General features: G+C 49.8%; 1 protein-coding gene across 2 annotated transcripts; it reads right to left on the bottom strand.

Moving 5' to 3' along the window:
- Positions 1 to 953: 953 nt before the first annotated feature.
- Positions 954 to 25,195, bottom strand: tjap1 (tight junction associated protein 1 (peripheral)). 2 transcript variants are annotated; one of them, XM_084947979.1, is made up of 12 exons: positions 24,727 to 25,195; positions 17,242 to 17,307; positions 16,852 to 16,901; positions 13,141 to 14,361; positions 12,588 to 12,616; positions 12,197 to 12,358; positions 11,507 to 11,573; positions 9,565 to 9,594; positions 8,132 to 8,239; positions 7,799 to 7,882; positions 5,943 to 6,611; positions 954 to 5,851 (listed from the first exon to the last, which is right to left on the bottom strand). In XM_084947979.1, the coding sequence occupies exons 4-12, from the start codon at positions 14,311 to 14,313 to the stop codon at positions 5,201 to 5,203; spliced, it is 2,973 nt and encodes a 990-aa protein (XP_084804105.1). In that variant the 5' UTR covers positions 14,314 to 14,361; positions 16,852 to 16,901; positions 17,242 to 17,307; positions 24,727 to 25,195; the 3' UTR covers positions 954 to 5,200. The 2 variants fall into 2 exon arrangements, with proteins under 2 accessions (XP_084804105.1, XP_084804104.1); XM_084947978.1 differs by lacking the exon at positions 9,565 to 9,594 and having other exon boundaries at positions 14,194 to 14,361; positions 24,727 to 25,043.
- Between the last annotated feature and the right edge of the window lie 4 nt (positions 25,196 to 25,199).

The raw sequence follows: 25,199 nt of genomic DNA, 5'->3' as shown, positions 1-25,199 counted from the left end.
AGGTGCCAGCAGAGCCTGATACAAAGGTGTGTGTGGGGCTACCGTCCAGCCTCAGAGGAAACAGTCGCTGACGAGGCGTTCGGGAACAGCTTGATAAACCTGGTTATTTTTGCAAGCAGGTAACAGGAGCGTCCACAGACGCTACAGACCAGGTGTAACATACCTGGACGTTGGAATCTTTATTCCACTCGATCGACATAAAAGAACAGCAGCTCTGACATCTGGAATTCCTCCTTAAATACATGAGGAAAGGCTGCTCCTCCTCCCAACATTCAGCTACAAACTCCACACGCGTCACAGTGGGGGAAAATCTGCTGCTCAATGCATTTATTGATCAATCACTGAGAAGCAGTCCATCTCTGCATCCACATTCAGAACTGCGGCGCCATCAGGAGGTTGCCAGGTCCATCCCGGCTTCACCTCATCGACCATCGCAGTGGTAATGGATTGGATTGGATTTATATAGCGCTTTTCAAGGCACCTAAAGCGCTTTACAATGCACTCTCACATTCACACACTGGTGGAGGCAGCTACAGTTGCAGCCACAGCTGCCCTGGGGCAGACTGACAGAAGCGAGGCTGCCATATCGCGCCATCCGCCCCTCTGGCCATCACCAGTAGGCGGTAGGGTAAAGTGTCTTGCCCAAGGACACAACGACCAGGACAGAGAGCCCGGGGATCGAACCGGCGACCTTCCGGTTACAGATGCGCTCCCCAACTCCCTGAGTAACGGTCTCACAGGTCATGTGACCCTACGATGAGAACACAAAAGGTCGAACACAGAGCGCCAGCTTCAGTCAGTCACACTGTTCATGAGCTGCTGTATTAATAAAGTTTGAACCAGGAAGTGAAGTTCAGACACGAGACGATCTGATTGGTTTGTACTGCATGAAGGAAATAAACTCCAACCTGACTTAAAGGTCCTTAAAACAATAACAGGTGAGGAGGCGGAGCTTTGTTTAAAATATTTTATTAGCTTTAAAATATACATTGTTTACAAACTGAGAAAATAAAATCGTCAGAGATTAACAGTCCGTTTCTGTCCGCCAGGCGAGACGCGGCAAGGACAGGAAACCACCCAGCTGACCCCGAAAACACCGCGCCTGGGGTCAGAGGTCGGTGACCTCAGACAGCACCCGTTGGGGGGAGAGCGTAAGGGGCGGGATTACAATCAGACACTCCCCCACTAGTTACCGTTTGTCGGTCCTCGGGTGACTATGTCGTCTTCACATAAGCCCCCCGCCCGCCCGTCCGCCCGCAGCCATGATGGTGTCGGCTTGGTGCAGACACATCGAAACAGAACGAAAAAAGAAAATACAGTAGAAACGTGTGTTTACCTTTTTAGCGCCAACAGTGAGGCCGCCCAGCTCCACCTGCACAGGTGAGCGAACTAATACAGAGGCTTCCAAACAGGATCTGACTCATCAACGCCATTTTTTAAAAATCATCTACTCTGTAAAAGGAGACGCATAACAGCGCGACACCACACGTTAGCAAGCACTGATAACGGAGCTTCCAAAAACATCAGACGAACACGACAACAGGAGCTGCTCGCCGCTGTCACGGGGCCTGGAAATCAAGGACCCACTGACGCGAACACTTGCATGTTTCCCTGATGCATGCTGGGACACAGAGTCACTTTAAACAGGAAGCAGACAAGAAAACACCACTTCAGTCTGACCTTAGATCACCAGAGTCGTTCATCACCGTTTCCTACCTCTTTAGTTAATACTTTTCAGAATAAAAGCATTAACTAAAGGCTACAACACACTGACGCTGTGAAGCGTTTTAATGTGAAGGTTAAAACAAGCAGAGTGATGTCATCACTCCGACAAGTCGCATCATTAAAGATGTACGAGTCCTCATGTATCATCTATTTATACCCACTCTCTCTCACACACACACACACACACACACACACACACACACGCACGCTGGTCTTTTGGTTTTGTGAGGACTCTCAGCCTCAAACGGTACCAGGACTCTGACCCTGAAACCTGGTCTGTTTGGAAAGTCTCAGTGACCTCATTCCTCACAGTCTCTCTCTCTCTCACACACACACACACACACACACACACACTGAAATATTAGCGAGACGGAAAAGGGTGAATAATTTAACAGCAGCTGACGACTCCAGCAGGAGGACGACGTGTCTGCAGGATGAATGACTCGCAAAAGGAAAAAAAGGTTTAAATTTTTCATCAGCTCGCAGCTTTGAGCTGCTCGCTCCGCTTGTCTATGTTTTATTCACCTGCAGTCTGAGCAGGAAGCCCCGCCCACCTTCACCTCAGTGTTTCCACTGGAAAAATGCCTGAAATGTCCTCACAAACACCTCAAGTCTCTATCAATACGACCCCCCCCCAAACACACACACACACACACAGTCCACCTGGACACGCTCAGGGTTCGATGCGCCGGCGTGACGTTTGGTGCGGATTCGTTTACTTTTTCTGCTGTTTAATTTCAACTGAATCAGTGCGTACTCTTTTGGTCCGTTTCCCACCATCTGTCACCCTGTAAAACTGGGAAAACTACATCACTGTGACATCATCATGGTGTATAATGGGGCAGATGCAACATGTTGTGAGGTCACAAACAGAGATGGCGTCCTTCAGCGAGACGTCGCGTGCTGATTCACATCGTCAAAGTTACAATTAAAAAAAACAAAACAACAAAAACAAAAAAAACCTCAGTCCCACGACGCCACGATTGGACCAAGATGCCTCACTTCCTGTTTGAACTGTGAGTTACAGCAGCGGGCACATCTGACCTCACATGCGGTCACTGCGTGGTCGCTACTGTCACTAGTCATTACCAGACGTACGAGTTAATCCAGTTGGTAAAATTTAAATTGACCAATGGCGGTAATCGATTGTGTCCTAAATATTATGCAGCCATCTGCCACCAGGTGGCGCATCGCCGTTGAGAAATGCCATAAACGTGAACATGAACTCCTCGATGTTTCCCCAGAGGAGGAGGGAGGCGTGAACTTCCCTGCTGTCACTTCAGATAATTGTCGGTGTGCAGTGTTCATAATGCTCGCACAGCGTTTAGTCCGTTAAGTTTCAGACATACGCACAGGTGTGTAAATGTCACGTAGCATGCACACGGGCAGTTTACATCTCAGAAAGCGCTGAAACTCATCAAACAGCCGATTGTCGCTACGCCACAACCACAACTCGACCTTCCCACCACATCAGCGAGTGGCCTAGCTTTAACCTGTCAGCGGCTGCAGCGCTCTCCGCTGTGACATCACGTCCCGTGAAAGCGGCTGAAAACTGTGAGCAGCTCCTGTTTCTGTAAATAGTTTTCTCTGCAGGAAACCTGAAAAAAAGCCCCTGAACATTCCACCATTAATCCGTCCAATGATCGATCACCTTCGTTAGTCAGAGAGGCAGGACCGATCGATGACCCAACGTCGGGCCTCGGTGGGAGTGACAATCAGAGCTGTGAGGAGGCAACGAGCTGACATTCAATCAGAAAAAGAACAGAGTGAGGTCAGGTACGGAGGCTCACAGGTGCCACAAATACAAACTCCTCCAGGCCACCAGGGGCACTGCAGGAAGACAAAAAGATTCTTTGATTTCTGTTTTAACCCCAATTTCCCCCACTATAGAGGCTTTTATTTTGTAGGAATCAGGTTGCTATTTAAAGGAATATCAGTAGAGTTTTTGTTTTCAATCATCATTTAAATGAAACTGAGTATTTCTGGCACCGACAGGCTTCCGTACACGCACGACAAAAGCACAAACTGACCGGGGGAAAAAAGAAAAAAAAAAAATCAAAAATCACAAATCTATAAACGGCAAACAATAAAACTAATAACAGATCACTACTCAATATTTCACAACAAAAAAACAAAAACATGACAGCAAAAAAACAAAACTGGTACATTCCAGGTGTGAGTTGAGAAGAAGCCCCGCCCCCAACCCACAGGCGCAGTCCTAGTGTTCGAGGGGGCAGAGGTGAATCTGGGTCAAAGGTCAAACCTCAGTCTGCAGCTCCACAACAAATCAATCAGCTGACTAAACAACAGGAAATCAATGATTAGTACAGACTTCAAAATGAAAGTCTTAGTAAAAAGACTTCGTGTGCCCGGTGTCACACTCACAACCGTGGAGTGAGAGAGTGAGAGACTGAGGGCGAGCGAGGCACTGTCTGTGTGTGTCTCTTCAAAATAAAAGCTCCTGCTCATGAAAAAAGGCAAATACATCCGGTAAAGTTTTGCTTTTAAAATCTATTTTTCTGCTCCGTTTCTCTCTCTCACACACACACACGACGTGGTTTTGAATGTTGATTGTTCAGAATTTAACTGAACCTTTGATTGTCCACATACTTTTGCTCATACTGTATAAACTCTATATGCAGACTTATAATCAAAGACGCCATATGGACATAAATATGCGGACACCTTCGTGGAGAACCAAACAGTCAAAAGTATTTCTTTTCCAAATTCACAGAAACGTCAAACTTCAGTTTAGGCTGTCCACATACGGATGGACATTATCTGATGATTGATTGATAATCAGCTGATCAGAACTCTATTGGCCTCATTCACCAATATTTGCGTGGAAACGTTCTTAAACGGCGCCATATTACCGGCCGTTAATCTGTTAACCAGCCCTGCGCAATTGCAATATAATTAGCATACTATCCACATATGGCCCCGCCCCCATTTCTCTATCCAAGGACACACGCTTACGTGTCTGAGGCGAAGAAACAGAAACTTGAATAATAGTGTCCGAGGAGGCCACAGTGTTTCCACGGGAGCGACCACGGTTCAAACGTAAACAAACAAAGTGACCGTCAGGCTAATGGGAGTGCTGAATATGTGACGTGGACGCTGCAGCGTTCTCCGACCGCGCGTACGGATTCGGGTACGAAAACAGAAATCACAGATTTGTGTGGACGCATTGTTAGTGAATGACGCCCGCACACACGCGCACACACGCGTGCACGGTTTGCCAAGTGTTACGATTGACGTGTCCACATACTTCTGGCCATGTCTCCTCTCTGCTACATCATCACCACTCTCGACACGTCATCAGACCAAAAGTATGTGGACAGTGATTCGTGTCTCACGCACACACCCGGGTCGGGCGGCGAGCTCGGCATACGGTAGAGTATGGCTATATCCTGGATGGGTGTGACCTCTGACCTCAGCATCAGGTCAGCGGAGCACAGTGCGGGGCGAGCAAGCATCAGTCCAGCAGTGTGCCTTGCTCCTGGGCGCGGGTCAGGCTGTCTTTCCGGTGCAGGTGGTGCACTCCCATCCTCTTCGGGCTCTTCTGGGGCCGATGCAGCGCGATGGCGCCAAGGGCGGGGTCCAAGTCCATTAGACGGGTTGAGATGACGGGCAGTTCGTGGGGCAGGATGTCTCTCTCCTCCCCTGAGCTCTCGCCCTCCTCCTCCAGCTCCCTGCGGGCGTCGCCGGGGCTGGTCACCACGGTGACTGCAGTGTCCCCGCTCCCGCCGTCATCATCCAGGTTCATCAGCAGCTGCTCTCCCTCCTCCTCCGAACAGTCCCTGCCGCCGTAACAGCCCCGCCTCCCCACCCGCTGCTCGGTGTCGGTGTCTGTGTCGAGGCTGGAGCCGCGGCTCGGTGTCCAGCTGCGTGCCGACGAGCCCTCCTCGCCGTCAGAGTACGCCGCCCTGTGCCGGTCTGAGGAGGAGGCCACTCCCACCGCCACCTGCCTCCTCCTCTGCAGCTCCTGAGCCGTCTGGCTACTGAAGGACGTGCGGTGCAGCAGCGTGCCGTCGCTGGACGGCGCCATCTTCTCCACGAACATCCGCTGCCAGTTGGCGAGCAGGTCTTCCTCAGAGCTGCCAGAGCTCGCGAGGACACTGGGTGCCTGAGTGGGAGGGGTTAAAAACAACAACATCATCATCATAAGCTCGCATCTGAGATTTAACTGGTGTGATGGTGGGTGGGGCTTCAGTTACCTGAGGCGGGCTGCTGAATGGGCTGGACTGGCTGGACAGCGGCTCGCTGGGGGCGTCTCTTTGTGATGGTGGCGTGCGCTGTTGGGCTCCAGAGGAGGAGGAGGGGGCGGGGCTGCCAGGGGCCAACCGCTCGTCGTCATTCTGCACGAGGCTCAGCGAGATGGCCTGCCTCGTGGCGTATGTGCAGTTGGGCAGCGGCGAGTTTTTCGGGATCTTCACTTTGTCGTCCGACGAGAACTCGATGACCTTGCGCCCGGGGTAGAGGGGGTGGGGTGGAGGTGGCGCCGGGTACGGGTTCAGCTTCTCGAAAGATGGAGCTCCACCTGCCTCTTCATCCAAGCTGCTTTGACTGCGACACGAGCCGTTCTGCTGCGACGCCTCCTGACCGGCACCGTTCTCCCGGCCTCGCCCCTCGGACCCCCCGGGGCCCGTCATGTCCACATGCACGAAGACGTCTTCGGCGACGGGCCGGCCGCAGCTGCTGGACTGGGCAGAGTTCAGGACCAGCGGCTCGGGTTTCTCTAGGACACGGGCGATGACCGAGGTCGGCACGACGTCGGCGGGCGTCAAACTGAGCGTGTCTGGGTCCTGAGAGCCGGGGGCGGGGCCTCGCTCTGGGAGACTGCTCTTCATGTGTTTGTTCAGCATGTCCTGAAGCTCTGAGGGCAGCTGCACACACACACACACACACACACACACACACGCAGGTTTAATTCCTGTTCTTTCGGCACTCAGCTCCACAGACAGGGTCACAAACTAAAGTCTTCATCAGCCAATAAACTGTAGGTCTAAAACAGGAAGTTGCAGAACCTGTAGTACCTCTAACAACCAGCAGAGGCAGCAGTGAGTCAGTCCCCCGTGTTACAACATCACAGCAGAAATGAACGTGTTTACGGCCGAACACACAAACTGTTTGGTCTCTACGGTAACACCTCTATCACGAGATGCAGATGACACAGTTTTATATATCAAAGAAAAGTCAGAGACAAATGTAACGCCTGTCCATGGGGAGGATGCTTTTAACTGACTTGTCTAAACTGTATTGAGGTTTAAGGTTTCCATTATTAGGGGCGTGGCCTCTTGCTGCTAATGGTCTGCTAGGCTTCACCTGAACTGGAGCTCTTTGATACCTACGGCCAGATAACCACGCCTCTCACCCAAATATGTCACTTCCTGTTCCAGAAATCCAGCGCAGAGCTGAAGTCATATGCAGTGGTTGTCATGGTGACCCATTTCAAAGTCAGTAGTCCTCACACACACACACACACACACACACACACACACTCCTGGAAATTTCCGTGTGTGTGTCTCTAAACTAATGGGTCTGATGCAGGCAGCAGATCGATCCCACTCTCACGCTTTAATGGCATTAGCGCGTGTGCCAGTTTCCTCCATTAAAGCGTTATACTGGAGATTCATTCGCCCGCTTCCTGCTGACCAGTGGAAAACTCCTCGCCATCTGCAGCGGCGAGGACCTTCCAGTGACGTCAGCTCTGACGTTCAGTACTGACACTCTGCCTGTCAGCTGGAGCAAGAAACTACCACAGTTGGAGCAGAGTGAGAGGCAGATGTGACCTTTGAACCCGGAGACACTGCTGAGCTACACTGCCCTGATAACTACAGGTAGGCCCGCCCTCAGCTGCTTCCTGCGGTGCTGTGACGCCACAGGGACTAAAATCCTCCCAAATTAACTTCACGTTTGTTTCACTCAGACCTCAAAACAATCAGGAAACAGTTTACTAGGGTCAGAGGTCAGCTGAGCAGGAGGTTCATTTTCTCAGAGTCGCCCCCTGCTGGACGTTTGAGAGACTGCAGATTCAGAGCATTTCCCACTCGTAATAATAAAAGTTACTCACATCAGCAAATTTGTGGTTCCTGAAGTGCGACTTGTTGCACTTGAGCAGCTGAACGGCCAAATTACAGTCCTGCCTGTAACGCTCCTGCAGACAGAAGACAGCATCAGTCAGAGCACGCTCACAGGAAACAGACACCATTAAACAAAATAAAAGCCCATCCTGCAGAACAATGGTTCTACAGAGACCATCAATGGGGTCACAGCAAGTCTTGTCAATCAGGAAGTTATCACACAGTAGTTTTTACTTCCTGTCGTCTCACTGTGAAACACCTGACACTTTGAACTTTGACCTGGAAGCTGAACGTTTTTACACTGAGTGACGGTTTGTTCTCACGTTGAGCTCCTCCAGATGGTCGATGGTGTTTTTAGCCTCCAGCAGTTTGTTGGTGAGCTGCACGATCTCCTGGTCCATCGTCTTCTTGTCCCTCTCCACCTTCCGCAGCTGTGGGCGGGGCAAAGACAAAGCATTAGCGTACCAGCCATCAGTCACAGTAAAGCAGCCAATCAGGAGCCTGAGGCAACAGCAGGTGGGCCTTCAGCGGAAACCTACATTCAGATCATGTGGGAAAAAACTGAATCGCGCATTTTTCCGTGTGGGCAACATGTTTGTAGTTTTCCGTGCAGCTCGGCTTCTCCTGTCAGCTTTTCAAACTAGTCCTCCTTCAGCCAGCGCTGTGAAGTTAAGCTAGTTTTCCCAGATCATTTGAATGCTGCATTAAGCCAGCAGCTCTTACAGATGCATTATGGGAAGCAGTGGCGTGTGCTAGGAGATCAATAAGATCCCGATCAAAGCGCTGAAGCTGGGAAAAAAAGCTCGATGTTCAGCTTTTACTCTGCAAGCACGTCTCAAACGTGAGCATCAGTTTTCTGCTCATCGTCAGATCAGGACCTTCGTCCGCAGCTAGAGGAACGCATTCTGCACGCGTGCAGCACCACGGAGAATGTAATGGACAAGCTCCGCCCACTGCAGGTGGAAATGAGCACAATTTGTTACTGACCAACAGGTGTGCTGTTCACAGCAGCTCTGGAAAAAAAAAAAAATTTTTTTATATTTTTTTATGTCAAAATAATCTGAGAAAAGTTCTGATTTCCAGAAACATTTTATATCAAAATATGTTTTTTAAAAAGCTGCAAGAAACAAATATTTAGTCTTAAATCAACATTTTAACAAAGTCTGATTCTAAAAATACAAACGACATTTTTATCCAACAAACAGAAAAGTCGGGATTTAAAATTAAGATTTGAAAGATTTAAAACAAAGTTGAGAAAATATTCCTGGAGAAAAGTATTTTTGATGGGAATGATTTTCCTCACTATCGTGAATGTTCGGTAATATCGGACACGTTTTTATCGTCTCTTCCTGAAGACGAACCTTCAGTTCGTCCTGATCCGTCAGGCGAGCTCAGAAAACCTAAAAGCTAAAAAAAAAAAAAAAAAAACAACAAAAAACTGGATCCTCGACCGCCATCGGCGGAGACGGGCGGAGTTTGAACACCAAGCCCAAAAAGTTCAAAACGCAGCGAGCAGAGTCTTTAAGGCGGAAATCAGCCGGATCTTCAGTCCAGCTCGGTCACAGAGAACTTACAGCAACACTAAAGGAGGAACAGGTGGAGGCTGATGGAGGCTGAGCTCACGCCTCTCAAAGCTGCTCAGGTTTCTCCCAGAAAAATCAGTTTAACAGCTAAACGAGAGGACTTGGTGCTCAAACAGGAGGAGGAGGAGGGGGGGGGACAGAGAGGGAGGAGGAAGAAGAACATGAAACGCAACTGCATGAACCCATGTCTGACTGACAGCAGCCTGATGGAGGCGATGAGGATGGAGGTGATGAAGGTGGAGGTGATGAAGATGAGTCAATCCACCAGAGAGCAGCGTGCGAAAAAGGAGAAAGAAAGAAACAGATGAAGAACGACAGTCAGACAAAAACAGGAAGTTTGTCAACTGTTCACCACCTCTAACCCCACCCACCCCAGCTGAGCTCCCACCCAAACTTTCAGAGGTCGCTGGCACCCCCTGTGCCCACTCAGTGAGCTGCAGCCAACTGAGTCACTGCGTGTTCGGCAGCGTGCACACCTGAGCACCAGAAATACAGCAGTTTATGACGCTGCCCGTGTCAGAGACCACTTACAGCTAGCTGGCTAACAATCGCCATTGCGGAGAGTAAACGCTACATCACTTTGTGCCTGTAAATTATATCCTAAGGAGTGAAATAAAAACTGCCCACAGACACAAACAGGCTCACGTTAGCTGCTCAGCGAAACTGGAAAATAGCCTGTTAGCAATAATGTTAGCAACATAGCTACAGTTAGCCAGCTAGCTGTGAGTCCGCTACACTGCATGAACCTGGGGACAGTTGGCTCACATGCTAGCATGCTAGCACGAATAAACTGACACCCAATATCCAATCTTTAAGTCTGACGTCATCAGCTGTTTCCGGGTCCAAACTCCGCTTCAGGTCCCAAAGTCAAACGAACACTGCGGCATCACTGAGAGTTACAAACTGTCTAAATTCTTTCATCTTTAATAAAATGATCAGCGTTGCTGCTTTACCAGGTGTAACAAGTTTAACATCCAGGCATCCATGAAAACGGAATTTATCACATTTAACAGAGTTAGAAGTTAGCAGGAAGTTAGCTCGCTAGCTTCCACATAAACAGGATATAGCATGTTCTGACTGAGAGATTTCTGAAACAAATTCAAACGTACAGCTCTGCTATCACTTCCAACATAAATGAAGACAGAAAACTCAACAGCAGTGACGTCTGTAGGGTTACTGAAGTTGGGCTAGCTGGTAGATAATGATGTGCTACGTGATCGCTAGCGACACAGCTATGTTAGCATAACAAACACAGTGAAGCTGGAGGATGAACACTAACTTCTTTCCACTCTATAAAAGTTAACGTGAGGGTTCCTGATGGTTAGAGACAAATGCAATCGCATGGCAGGATGCTGTAAACGGATCAGACTTCAGTCAGGAGAACAACTGAGATAATCCATCCACAACACGAGGTTAGTCATTAATATACTGCTGCATGGGCTGCAGTTACATCATAAGGGTTTAAAACTGAGCAGCAGCAATAAAAACAGAGGCCGACAGTGATCACTGACTGTTTTTAGGGGCTTGTTCAGATTAAACAGAACAAGATACAAAACATTAAAACATGTTAAAAACACAACAGCCTTAATAAACAGAGCAGTTTGGACCGAAGCAGGATTCATACGTCATCACTTCAAGACCGGACAGCAGCTTCACTCTAACGTCCTCTCTGAAACGCCCGTGGAGCCACAGCAGCTCATTGTTTCTTTCATTTGGAGTCAGTGGGCGGAGTCATGCTGCTTGACACTCATTTGGCACTGTTAGTGATTGGTTGACTCAATTTCAACACCAATGCCAGCTAGCGTTGTCTGCGCTGCGTGAATAGTCACTGTGACAGTTTTTGAACACGCCGTTCCTGCTGATGACATCACCATAAATGCACACACTCAGTAACATAACACACCCCTGCACTGCCCAATAACCCAAGGTCACTGCACATGCTCAGTGGATTTGTAAAAAAACGGAACATTTTGTTTGAACAAACACGTCCAAACTGCCTCAGTGTTTTTATTCAGGTATTGATCAGTTATTGGATGAGCTCGATCAACCCTGTTGCTACGGTGCTCCCGAGTATCCCAAGGTCAAAGGTCAGGTGAGTGGGAGGCAGAGGTTTACCAGAGCGTGAAGTTTCTCCTCCAGATCCTGATTGGCTCTCTGAGACGCTGTGTAACTGTTCTGGAGTCTGCAGGTGGGGGAGAGAGAGAGAGAGAGCGCAAGTATGAGTAATGCTCGCCCGACCTTAGACCGCAGCAGTGCGTTCGACCCTTCAATCGCTGCCGCGTCAGACACGGAAGCGGAGCGCTGGAGGCGAGGCTCATTGGAGGCCAGAGTGTTGAGCCGGAGCAGATACAGACTCGGCGCTGTGATCAGCGTTTCCCCGCCTGTAGAGACGAGAAACCGTCACGTGGACGGGTCGCGTAAGAGACGACCGGACTCCACGTGTGGCTGTGACGGCGGGCGTCGCTGACAGGTACGTGAACAAGTACTTTCTGTTCTGCAAGAAACACAGTACACACAGCAGCGTGACGGAGCGCGTGCAGACTCGGGCGCAGGCCGGTCAGCTGATTAACCTTCGATCAGAGCAAAGCACACGCGTACGGAAAGGGTCAGCTGATTTTATCGGCGCTGCGAGGATCGCGTTTGCTGGTTAAAGAAAACTCAACCGTGAGCGTACAGCTGCACGGGACCATTCATCAAAGTACAAGTACTGCAAACATCAAAGTACAAGTACTGCAAGTGTACTTCATGGATGAGAGTGAGCGGTGCGACTGACACTCTCATCCCCGATGAACTGACTCCACCCACCTGCGGAACTTGTCTCTCATCTTGTCCAGGTCGTCTCGAGTCCGGCTAAGCTCCGCCTCCATGTAGTGGCGGTTGCTGTCAAACTCCGCCTCCATGGCCTCCATCTTGTGGGTGGTGAGAGAGAGGCGGCGCCGCAGGTCCTCATTCTGCTGCTGAAGGATTCTGGGAGGAGACAGGAAGTGATGAAGACAGAGCTTCCTGTTCAGAGACCACATGACCCTGGCTGAACTAAAAGCTGCTTCCTGTTAATAACCGACACTAACGGGACAAACAGCCCACACGTCCTTTAGTTTGAAACTGCTTGATGACAAATGCTGCCCAGCTTCCTGTTTTAACGGCTAAGCTAACGAGAAGGCGTGACAGACAGGAAGTTACGTTCAAATGGACTCACCTGATCCTGTCCGAGTCCGACAACGCCTCCTGAAACACAACACGACATCATCAGACACACAACAAACTGCACTTTAAACTGTGTGTATGCATGTCACTCTGGACTCCGCCCTGCGCTCTGCTCTCCGTCTCACTGTCACATGATTGGACGGACTGAAGCGGCCACCATACCCTTCGCAGCCGTAGCTCGGCTTGCCGACACGCCGTCACCACACGCACGCAGCTGTATATACCCGCCATTAAAGCGCAACAAGCTGCTGCAGTATGGTGTCGGCACGGAGACAACATTGCAGCGTAACCGCTGAAGAGCCAATCACAAGTTACAAAAATCAAGGTCAAAGCGAGGTCAGAGGTCAGAGTGCGTCATTGGGAGTTTGGTGTCCTATGTATTGTATGTGGCCCCTGTGTGATGTCATCTTGATGATCAATAACTAATGAGCTCAGTGTGAACCGCTAAGACCAGTCCGCTACCCTGGACTGGTGACCTTTGACCCCCAGCAGGAATACAACAACAGGAAACGGTTGGGGGCGGGGTAAAGGTGGAGTGGACCTACCTTGATGTGTGACAGCAGTGACAGATTAGAGAGTGGACGTTTGTCCACCTTAACTCCTCTTTTCACCTGCCGTTTAGTCCCCGCCCACTCTCTGTACCCTTGCTGCTGCTTCGCGGTCTCCCGCACCGCCCCCTCCTCCTGCGTGCCTCCAGGCCGCTGCAGCGCTGCCACCCAGTCGTCCCAGCGTCGAGTCCGGTCTGCAGAAGACCCCTCCACCTGCTGGTTTCTGTAGGCGGGGTGGCGGCGCTGGGAGGCGGGGCTTATATACTCTTTAGAAGCCGACCTGCCGAGCAGTGTTAGGCGGGCGGGGCTAAGGACCCGACAGGTGATCTCATCCAAGAAGTTAGAGAAGCGGACCTTCTCCTGCAGCGCCTGCATCCTCCAGTTCCAGTCAGTCCTGACAGGGGAGAGCGGGGACGAGGACCGCCGCCAGGTCAGCCCCTGCTGCTCTACCCGATTCAGAGAACGGGTCTGAGGGCACCGGCTGGCGCTGCTCCGCCCTCTGCCGTCATCTAGCATCTCCACCGACTTTGACTTCCTGATAATGTCATAGGTCTCCACACCCAGTGAAGTCGGCTGCTTCAGGATGCTCCGAGGAGCGCTGGCGGTCCGCGTCCGGCCAGCGGCGTTCGTGCAGTAATTGAGGTGGTGATGTCTTCCTCGAGGGTTGCAGCTCACTGCGTGTTTCGGGGCTGGGGCGGGGCTTCCCTGTCCCAGGAAAGCCTGGTTTCCTGTGTTAATGGAGGTCTTGACATTGCGAGGACTCGTGCCGCGCTGAGGTCGCGGCTTTCGGTGAGGAATCATGGCATCGTGACCGGATGCAGTCATGCCCGCCACCGCGGTTCTTGCTGAGCTGGGTTGGTGGATATGTCCTCTGAAGAGCGGCGGCGGGGTGCAGAGCTCCAGGCTGGAAAGGCTGGAAACCTCCAGCTCGCTGTCTGAGAGTGGCGGCGGCAGGGTTGGGACGCCAGGCCTCATCCCATCGCCAGACAGCCGCTGACGGGCAAGGTGCTGCGGGGGGTGTGGAGGTGTCTTTAAAGTGTGTTTGATTACCTGATTGATGTCGGGCTGCGGTGCAGGTGGCGGCGGAGCAGTGGGCAGGGCGTGGCGTGACTCGCGGTGCTGCGGTGGAGCCTTACGGTACGGCTTCCTGGCCGGTGCCGCACTCGCCATCCTAGGCCGTGCTTCCTTCCTGCGTAACTTCGTGTCGGTCTGTCAGTCCTGCCAGGAGAAGACGAGTTAGAGGAGGCACAAAACGACTTGGACGCCCGACAGCCACCCACCACAACGCCTCGACCGCAACTAGACTGTTGCAACCGTCACCCCCTCACCCTCTCTCTGTGTGTGCAGATCGATGCTCGGTCGCCCATCATCAGCATCAAATACACCCTCGCCACTACAGTAAAGTGTGTGTACATGCGTGTCCGTCCCTCAGGCCTCTCATTGATTGCGTTTGTTTCCAGAACAGGAAGTGCAGCTGCATTGATCTAACGCTAATGTTAGCATGTGACAGAGTGGAGCTAACACTGCTAATGTGCACCCACCACTCTCTGCTCCAATTAATGCACATCACATGACCGCGTCCTGCCCTTCGGGAGCCAATGGCAGGCCATTGATCACTGTTCAACTTCCTGTTTCTCACACACACACACGTGTGTATTTATAACCTTGTGGGGACATCTCACTGGCATAACCCTTTCCCTAGCCGCTTACCCTAACCATCAAAAATGAATGCCTAACCCTGAGCCTAACCATAACCTAATTGTAACCCTGACACTAAAACCACATTTTGAGTCTCAAAAATGCCTTCAACCCCATGGGGACCGGGATTTTGGTCCCCATGAGGGCCGTTTGTCCCCACAAGTATAGTATAATAAACTACCAATTTTTGGTCCCCATGAAGATGTTAATACCACCCCACACACACACACACACACACACACTCTGACATTCCCCCTCTGTGAGGACCTCTGATGTCACACTGAACGTCCTTTAAAGCTTCTCCACACGATGGAAACGCCCTCTGTTCCACCTCACGAACGCACGCCTATGTGCACGCTCACATGCACACGCCTGAAGCTTTGTTAATGTTTTATAAATCAGCAATCTTTAAAAGTTCATATTGGATCATTTCACGAAAGACAAATCCCTCCGGACGTCTCTGATGTTGCTGAAATGAACTCTGCTCTGTGAGTGAAGTCGAAGGCAGCGGCGTTTAAAATCAGCTGCGTACGCCTGTGAGAAACGGACCACAGCGCCTGAACTGGGAGCTACTGGAAAATGAATGAACTGATTTCAGCGGGAGAACACGCTGCGTGTGAGGACGCCAACAGGAAACCCGAGTCCTGCCCACTTTCATTTACATGAAGACAGAAGGTTAATCAACAGCAACGCATGGAGGGGTAGTAAAGTCAGGCCACGTGATGTCATATGATGGGGATGGAGACTGTACGAGACACGGCAAGAGGAAGACACTGAAAAGAGGGCAAAGTTCAGCCAACCGACTCAGCCTCTGAGACGTCTGAGTCGGTCACAGATCGGTGTTGAACCTGCTGCTGCTGGTTTGGATCGATCTGACAGCTGCGTGTAAAATCTCACCACTAGAGGTCAGCAGAGAGCAGGCAGCTGAACAGTGAGTGAGGGAGATTTTCCCCATCTTTGAAGGCCGTCAGGTCACCGTTTACCTCAGCTGTCAATGCCGTGTGGGAAGCGTCTGCCTTTGCTTCCTCTGGACACGCCTGTAAAACTCTGACAGGAGTCCGAGGAGCTCACTGCTGACCGACGACAGCTGCTGACGATACACTGAACCTTTCTGGGAGTAGGGCAGCCGTTAGCCTCTGCTAGCTGCTGACTGAAGTGTCTGCGACGCTGCTGGACTCTTAAATAATAATAAACGATGTAACCAAACTGTCTTTGAGAGGGAACGTGGGATTTTTAGGACGCTTGAACCTGACGGCAGGATCTCATGTCTATTCTGCTAATAAGTAACTATAATAAGCACTTAGAACAATTTGGGGAATAAATGAGCACGTTTATGCATTTGTGTGTTAGCGCCATGACGTCAGCACAGGCTTGAGGTGAGGAGGAAGACGAGGACATTTTATTAAGACGACAGCGCCGCTGTCTCTTTGCTTCCCGTCTTGGTTTCCTTGGTAAAGGAGAGCCTTCTCCGACATAAGCTACAATATCTCAGATCTCAAGGTGGAGGTATTGTCCCCCAACACCACGCAGACACCCACCATTCGTCGTCCACCCCAGGCGTGCTACCTTTTAGGTGGTCAGGGAGCGGTCCTTCCCTCCGCTGTAATTAATCACAAACTGGCTGCAATTAATTTTAATTCCAACTTTCCAAGGATGTGTCAGTTTGCTGGGAGACATAATTAGGGGCTGGGGTGGGGCCCTTTCCTCTATTAAATGACCTCAAAAACAGTGGACTGCAGATCTGATGACAAGCTGCGGAGTTGAGAGCGGCGATGGCGAGACAGACCTGCAGCATGTTAGAAGGACAAACGCCCCTCAAACGTTTCACCTGCGTGATGACACGACCGACAGCTGAAGAGGAGGAGGAGCTTACTGCGGCTTGCGGAAAGTCTTTCAGTTACACGATCTGGGCGATTAGTCCCTCCCCTTCCTTCTGCTGGCTATTACAGGTGAATGTACATGTGCTATGTGTGTGTGACATCATCATCATCAGGTCGCCGGTGTCTGTACCTGAAGGATGAGCGAGTTCCGAGAGGAGGTCATCCACAGGACAATCCGGCCTGAAACAGAGAGCAGCTGTTAGACAGGAAGTGCGGCCGTGACCCAGCGAGCCAATGATGTGAGCTCGTCAGACTGATCCAGGCCAGAGCAGCTTAGCACGAGTGATGCTCAGAATAATCCTCCTGTAGCTGATCCTGGCTGCGGGTTCGGGTCAGATTTCACCCTTTCCACATGAAGCTGCAGTTAGCTCGAACGAAGAGCTGAATGTGAGTGCTACCTGCAGCGTCACCATGGAGATATCACCTGACCAATCGATATGACCGCTTTGGTCATGCAACGGCTGCAGCAGAATCTGAACCCCTCACCAGGAAAGAGCAGAGACCGCAAACACATCCTCACCTTGTATGTCAGCACACACAGATCTTCCTCCTGCCAGCGTGCAACCCTCACGCTGCCTGAAAGTACCTGAAACACAAGATGGAGGAACGGAAACACGAGTCAGCGCCGCCGCCACACAGAGGACACGAGAGGAGGGCCGAGCGCACAACACAGGAAGCAGACTGAGGCCAACAAGGCGCAGGATGAAGAACACACACACACACACACACACACACACACACACACACACACACACACACACACACACACACACACACACATCAGTAAAGACCAAAGTGAGAAAAACTTGGCTGAAAATAAAATAAAACGTTTGCAGAGGAGAAACAAATAAAAAATAAAATTTTAATGAAATAAAACAGAAACATATTTATGAGCAAAAATGTAAATATACACAACACGTTTGTTATTCCCCAAGACTGAACCTGCACAGGTGTGTCAGACAGGTAGGGCTGGGCCATATCATACCGTTCACAGTAACACCGGTATAATGTTGGGCAACGATAAGAAAATGAAATATGGCGATAGAATATGGGTAAAACGCGCATGCGCAGTACCTTTGTTTACATACGCACATGGCGGCGACGCAGAATGAGAAGAGCGAAAGTGGATCGTTGAATGAAACAGATGAACGAGAACTGGTTTGTAAAAATGCTGCAGCTTCACTGGTGTGGAACTGGTTTAGCTTTCGTCTGTCAGATACACAACAAAGCACTATTTTTGGTAGCGCATGCTAGCGGGCCGTCGTTATTACCCTGTTGTTTGGAAAATACGGCGCACTTAAAATCAATCCTTTGATTTTTCTGAAAGTCGACAGAGCCCCTTATAATCCCGTGTGCCTTATGTATGAACTCTGGTTGTGTTTACTGACCTCGAAATGATTTTATGTGCACGGCGCTCGAAAATCTGTCAGATGTTTCAGTACGACTTTGCTAAGCTACGAAGCCGCACCGCTTGATGGATTGTCGGAGCATTACGGCTATCGTAGGCGGAGCCTCGCGGAGTGATACGTACGGTGCTTCAACATAATGTTACCGTATTGTGTGTGTGTATAACCTCTTTAAGTTCTGTGGATATTATACATGGTTATGCTGAGGATATGTCGGCCAGTTTCCACTGGAAATGCCTTTTGGTTAAACTGTCAGCGAGGAATTTGCATTTGCACTGTTACGTTTTTATATAACTTTAATGCACATAAAAAACAGCTGCTTGTTTAAGTGGAAATACATTGATGGGGTCTTTTGCACTAATAAAGTTGTGGAGTTGTAAAGTGTTTTGTCTCGTGTCAATTATATCGTCAGTTATATCGTTATCGCAAATTTTCAAATGTATATCGTGATAAATATTTTTGGTCATATCGCCCTGCTCTGTGTACACGTGTTCACGTAAACATGAACTGATTTAGCAGGTTGAGCTGCTCACTGACCAATCACAGTGAGGAGTTCAACACCTGAGAGACACACTCGCCCAAACACACAGTGAGCTGAGCTGATCCCGGGTCAGTTCGCAGGCTCTGCAGGCCCACGTCACGGCCGTCTGATTGGGAGGAAGTGCAGCTGACCACCTGCCTCTGACATCACAGCTCACTCATCTACGGCTGAAGGTCAAACTGCAGCAGATGGCATGCTGGGAAATCCAACAGCCGCAGCGCCGTGTCTGTGAGATCACAAAGGCTGGATGGTGCAAACCGCATCTCCCACAATGCACCACAAGGATCCTGCACCCATAACACATATGTGATCAATACCATCCAATCGGAGGCAAGGGTCGGTGTCAGGATGACCACCTGCTGCGGGAGTGTGTGTGTGTCAATATACATGCCACAGAGGTTTATCTCCACTCAGAGAGGATTATGGGTAGGATGGATCTGTGAGGGCGGAGGTCATGTGACTGCTGTGCCAGTAAATAACAAAGCTGCTCAGAGGGTTAGTGCGACTAACGAGCACAGGCGCAGTACTAGGATTACTGATACTAGCAGTAATACTGCTGATACTCTGAAGGTCGACGCAGTAAAAACACAGTAAAACTCTCCGTGACCTTTGACCTCAGATGAAGCTGAGCTGGTGCCGACTGGCGCAGGTTCTGTGATCATGTCACTGCACTTCCTGTGGCATCCAGCAGACAAGCGCGCTCATAGCTGCACTCGAGTTAACTCGAGTTCTGCTCGTTTAATTACCGATGCTCCTCCAATCAGAGTCAACGTGACTCACCAACAGGAGCACCGACGCCATTTCTAGACATCTGATTGGCCAACAGGCACCGACTTCTGCTGACTGACTCTGATCTAACACAGGTTGGGTCTGCTCCATCAGCTGTCATGGCAATGCATCAGGTAAGTAGTGATGCTGCCCCAGAGTTAGCCCTGAACCTAAACCAACGTGGGCGTGGCAGAGGTCACATCACAGCTAACAGCAACGAGTGCATGGCGGCCTGTGACGGTGCTGCGAGATTAGCTTCAAACAAACGGACGGAACCCCGAGACCCTATAAGGGGTCAAAGGTCACCGAAACTTCCTATGCAGGGATCCTGCCCTTGACCTCGGCACCAAGAAGCAGAGGGTGCGTTTGATTTATCACACCGAATGAAATCATCTGAAACCCGAGCGCTCGGCCATCTCACAGCTATCGATGATACCCGAGGCGTCCTATCAGAGCCGAGCAGCAGTCACCTTTCCACCTGAGAGCTGATATCAGCTGACTGGTTTGACTCACCTCAACATGAAACCGCACACACACACACACAAACCTGAGCAGGTGAGCTCTGTGGCTCATGTGTCCTGCGAGCGGCAGAGCATGTCCAATTCTCCTCATGAGACAGCGAGGACAGATGGTGTCTCAGTCAACTGTGAGCTCCGCCTCCTCCTCTGGTCACTCCAACAACAACACAAATGACGGAGAGTGTCCCTCACTACCTGCAAGAACAAACGCCAGAGCCGTAACCTCAGTGTATGGGACCTCACAGCAGGGGGCTCAAAGGGGGGGTGGATAGCTTCACTTCCTGTGTCTCATGCTGTAATCAGATTACTGCGAGCCAGACTCCCCCAGAGGTCCCCACAGCGGTGCCTTCAGGTGTCTGAGGCTCTGAGGAACGTTTAAAACTCGCTGAGAACCACCCCGTAGCCTCAGGTGAGCACACACTGAACTGTAAGCCAATCAGCTCGCAGTAACTGTGTAGAAGCAGGAAACCACCATTGTTCTACTTCCTGTTTCCATTCCAGCCGACAAAGAATGTTTTTCTGAGCCTGCAGCGACTCGATAGCGCTGTGTCGACACCTTCCTTCACCATAGCAACAATCAACACGCCACCACAGACTGTACGTCTAAGACGGACACAGCCTCGCTGAATTTCAGCCATTTTAATTTCGGCATTTTTTCTGCCTCCACGTTGCTTTTTGTTTCTAGGAATGACCATATTTGGACAAGATGGTGCAGCAGCAACTCGATGTCATTAGAAACGCTCCAAAAGTTACCAACAGCACAAACACGGTGCAGAGGTGAAGCTAGCAGACAGGTAGCAGCTACATCCACCTGTGTCATCATCCACCTGTCAGTCAGAGGCCACGCCCCTCAAACAGGTGACAATAATGAAAACAGGTGAGTTACAGAAACATCCTCCCCCATACCTGTGTTATGAAGAAGGAAATTATCCACAGAGACTAAACATGTTTATTTTAACACGGGTGCCTGTGGACACTGACTCACTGCTGCTGCTCAGACTAGTGACTACTCACTGATTATTTTTGCGATTAGTCACTAATCAGATCATCATCCACTGGACGTACAGCGTACAGCTTATTGCACCAGCAGCATCTGCTCTTATAGAACTATCATTAGCTTACAGCTTTAAGTGTTTAAGGTCTGTGTTAACTAAAAATAAAGACAAGATGATCGTTTATTAAATTGTAATGAAATTTGCAGATTGTTTCGGTGGAGTTTAATAAACTCCTTGCTATCTAAAATATAACAGGACACCGGAGTAAATTCTCCAGCATCTCACACTTCTGATAATCAGCTGTCTGCTTGATGTTTATTCAGCTGTGTAAAAACTATAACTTTAATCTCAGCCAAACAGATTCACTCAGGAACAAATAAAATACTAAAAAAGGCCAAACAATAACATTTCTAAGTTATCTAAGTGACTTATATATCATGTTTAACCTGAGTAGCGAAAGACGGCGGTGGGTTTGAAAACGATGTGCCGGGAGTCCGGTGTTCTCACGGCTCTAGTGACCTTGCCCCCGGCTCGCTATCGAGCTAGTGGGTAACAGACGTCTCCGAAAACGTCGGAGCGCTTTTGAAAATATGTGGTGTCTTGATAAACTGAGCAGATATTTGAGGTTTACACAGCTACATTCTCGCCTGAAAATATGTTAAACGTTTATTTTGTGACCCAGAAAGAATAATAAGAGTAATATTAAAACTAACTAGCTGCCGCCATTGTTGGAAACTGAGCTGGGCTGCGCTATGAATTCTGGGACAGGTTGGGCCACCAAGTATACACCCGCTGTAACGTAATCGGCCTACAAATGCGGGCACAGGAGGATGCGGTTCCTGAATTTGGACACAGCTACGATACCGGACACGGCTTCTTCTTCTTCGGGGTTTAACGGCAGCTGGCATCCTTGTACATGCAGTGCTGCCATCTTCTGTTTCAGTCCGTTATTACACTCTTAAATCCTACTACTTATTCCTGCGTCTTTTGTGATCTTACAAAGCTTCAAACGACGCGTCGACTATTAAATCAGTCGTCGACGATTTTGATAGTCGACGTAATCGTGGCAGCCCTAAGTCACAGACAGCTGTACTGTGTATTACTGTGTATTACTGTGTATTACTTGAAGGAGATGTCCTTCAAGTCAAAAGTACAAAGAGCAGAGTTACTGAGCACCAGACTGAAAATAAAGGTCAGGACACGGTCGTGATGTGTTTGTGCCAAGTTGTTGCTGCACGTGTTTATATGCTTTATATATCAAGAGGCAGGCCGATGTACGGCGTCACATCATATTTGATGTCACGTGTTTGCATCGTTGTGGTCGGGGGCAGATCAGGAAGTTGACACATATTTCGTCCTCCATTACTTCATTTCTGGAAACGTGTTCAAAAACAGGATGCTGGGAATTGATGCAGTGTTACAGTCGTTACTTTATATGCCGGTCATACGCTCGGATAATGGAATACATGAGAAACTGATACATCTATTAGGAATGATGCTACTGATGGCTTCACAGAAGAAACCAGATTCCCTCGGGTTAGAAACGGACAAGCCGGCTGAAGGCTGTCTGACGAGTGCTGAGCAACAATAAAAGTATATCAGAGTAGTTTCTGGTGATGGTACTCCTGATAAAAGAGTAACTATACAAATGAGGAGCACCAATCATTTATATGTAAATGTGTATAAAAATCAGCTTTAATGCCTGATTGTAACCAAGAAACACAGCTGGAAGTGTTTGTGTTTACTTTCTGTTTGGGGATGAAAAACAAGCCCATTTAAAGCTCCACCTTAAAACAGTGACACGACATGACTCCATCAGAAACATGCAGCTGATCACAGGTCATGAATTTATTTTACCCCGACACAGTCAGTCAGACAAATGTAGTGGAGCCAGTAGAATCTCTCTTCTATATACTTATTCGCACTGTCTGTGTGTTTGTGGCGACCTGAAATGGAAATACAGCGAAGCTGAACACTGGATGTTTGTCTAAAGGTGCTGCAGTTTCAGCATCATCAGGCGTCTGATGTGTGACACAGGCTGGCGTTCAGCTCCTGACCTTCCGATGTTGTGCACCTCCCTCTCATCATGTGATCGATACGTTTCCTGTCATTTCTCATTATTACACAGAACTTCTCTTCTTCCACTGCATGTGTTGTTTTTGCCTCTGCTGAGAGTTTCCGTGGTTACTGTCCCCTCAGTATTTAAAATTTAAACATCTCACATATTAATGCAATAAATGTAACGTTGGTTAGATTATGGGCCTGTCTCAATATGCGTATTGGTGCGTACTTGCATTCTCGTGGACTCGTGATCCGTCGTCAGTCGGAGACCAAGTACTGTTCAAATTCAAAGCATCAAGCCGAGAAAAGTTCCCGGATGTGTTCTCGCTCCGCCCGTTTTATCGAGCATGCATCGGTGGTGACTTGTGTGGACTTGGTACAGCTAAATATCCCAGAATGCATTTCGTCCAAAACTCAAACGCGGCAATGGTGGAGGAGCGCGGCTAAAACCTTTAAAGTATTACTCTTTCTGGGTCACAAAATAAACTTTCAAAATATTTTCAGGTGAGAATGTAGCTGTGTAAACTTCAAATATCTGCTCGCGCAGACTCGCGTACTTGAGAATTGAGAAAGGGCATACGTTTCCATCACCACAGTGTGATGGACACGCGTCTGTTAGCCAACTGTTTACGAGTTAATGTTGGAGTCGCTCGTGTTTTTACTCTTTATTAGTATTTACTGTATGTTTGTGGGGACTGCTGGGAAGTGTGAATGAAGGACATGTATGTATCTCAGCTGGGGCATGGTCAGAGCTGCTGGCCCTCGCCATTCTCACAGGACCACCACATATCAATAATTATTAAATAGCATGACCACTGTGAAAAAAAAACACTAAACTTATTTTAAATTGGCTCAAACGAAAAACCGTGACGTGTTTTTGTTGATATTCTGTCTCTGCATTCAAATTAAACTTCCATAAAAACTGGAGACCGTTCATTTCTTCAGAACTCAGCGCCGATGAAATAACTGGAGCCCGTTCAGTCACATCGGACGCCATCGTCAGTCTTTTAGAGAAAAAAACCTGATGCGGGACAAACGCGATTGTTGTGGATCAAACAAATCAACAAAGATGAATTTTGATAACCTGATTCAATTCAACACAATAACGTCGAGTGGTGAGCGAAGTATCGCGATAACGTCGTGTCGTGCGGTAACTCCCACCTCTGGCTGTTACATGCTAACTCACTGAAGCCGGTTTGCTTGCTAATGCTAGCTTTGTCTTGTAACTGAGCTCAGATCAGTGAAATCAGTGAAATCAGTGATGTGTTTGAACAGCGGAGACGTTTTGGGTTTACCGCCATCGCCGGCTCAGAAGTCTCTGCTGAACTTTTAAAATCAGGATTCATTCTTTTTATCGTTGTCATGTCATCATAACGCTCTAATGAAACTTTTGATCGAACATTGACAGGCTTTTATTTTGACATTTCCTGCTGAGCATCAATAAAGTTGCAATTGAAACTGCCGGGGGCCTCGCTGAGGGCCTGGGCCCCCCGTTCTAGGGTCGTCCTGCTCGTCCTGTGATTGGCTGCTGGGGGCGCGGCTGTACGCCCTCGGCTCTGTCTGACAGGCACAAACACGGCACCCCCCCCCCGCGGGCAGGCCGTCAAACCGACGCGAACCGGCCCACCATGGCCCAGTTCCGCGCTCCGCGAGCCGCGCGGCTCGTCATGAAGACCCGCACCAGGGACACCCCCACCCCGCCCGGCGCGAACTTACCTGAGGCCCCGTCCGCGCCGCTCGGTCCCGGGGAGGAGAGGAAACTTTGTCCGAGCTCCGCTCCGCTCCTCCGGAGGAGCAGGAAAGCCAAGGGAGGGGGCTCCGGACCGATCCGAGGCCGGACAGCAGCGCCGAGGTCCGCGCTGGAGCTCCGGGCAGTGGGTCGGGTTGAGGCCGGCTAAGACGCTCCGTCCGCGGAAGGAAATCCGCTCAGAGCCGCTCCAAGAAAGTTGATCCGCTGCCCTGCTCAGCTGTCGCCATCTTTACCCGCGGGGCATGACGGGTAATCCTCAGGAATCCCGGCCCCCCCTCCTCCTTTAAAGCCCCCTCACGTCCTGCGTGCTGACGTCACCGTGACGAAGCAGCAGAATGAGAAGCAGGTAACGAGGCTACCTGGAAGGTGATCCGAGTGACTCACGTCACCTTCAGCCACAAACCTGGAGAGGAGGGGCTGAACATCATGACGATGATGA

The sequence above is a fragment of the Perissodus microlepis genome, chromosome 13 (assembly GCF_051167445.1).
Source record: "Perissodus microlepis isolate ML-2025 ecotype Zambia chromosome 13, ASM5116744v1, whole genome shotgun sequence".
NCBI lineage: Eukaryota > Metazoa > Chordata > Actinopteri > Cichliformes > Cichlidae > Perissodus > Perissodus microlepis.
The sequence above is the reverse complement of the archived record's forward strand: the minus strand, read 5'-3'. Positions and strand labels throughout refer to the sequence as shown.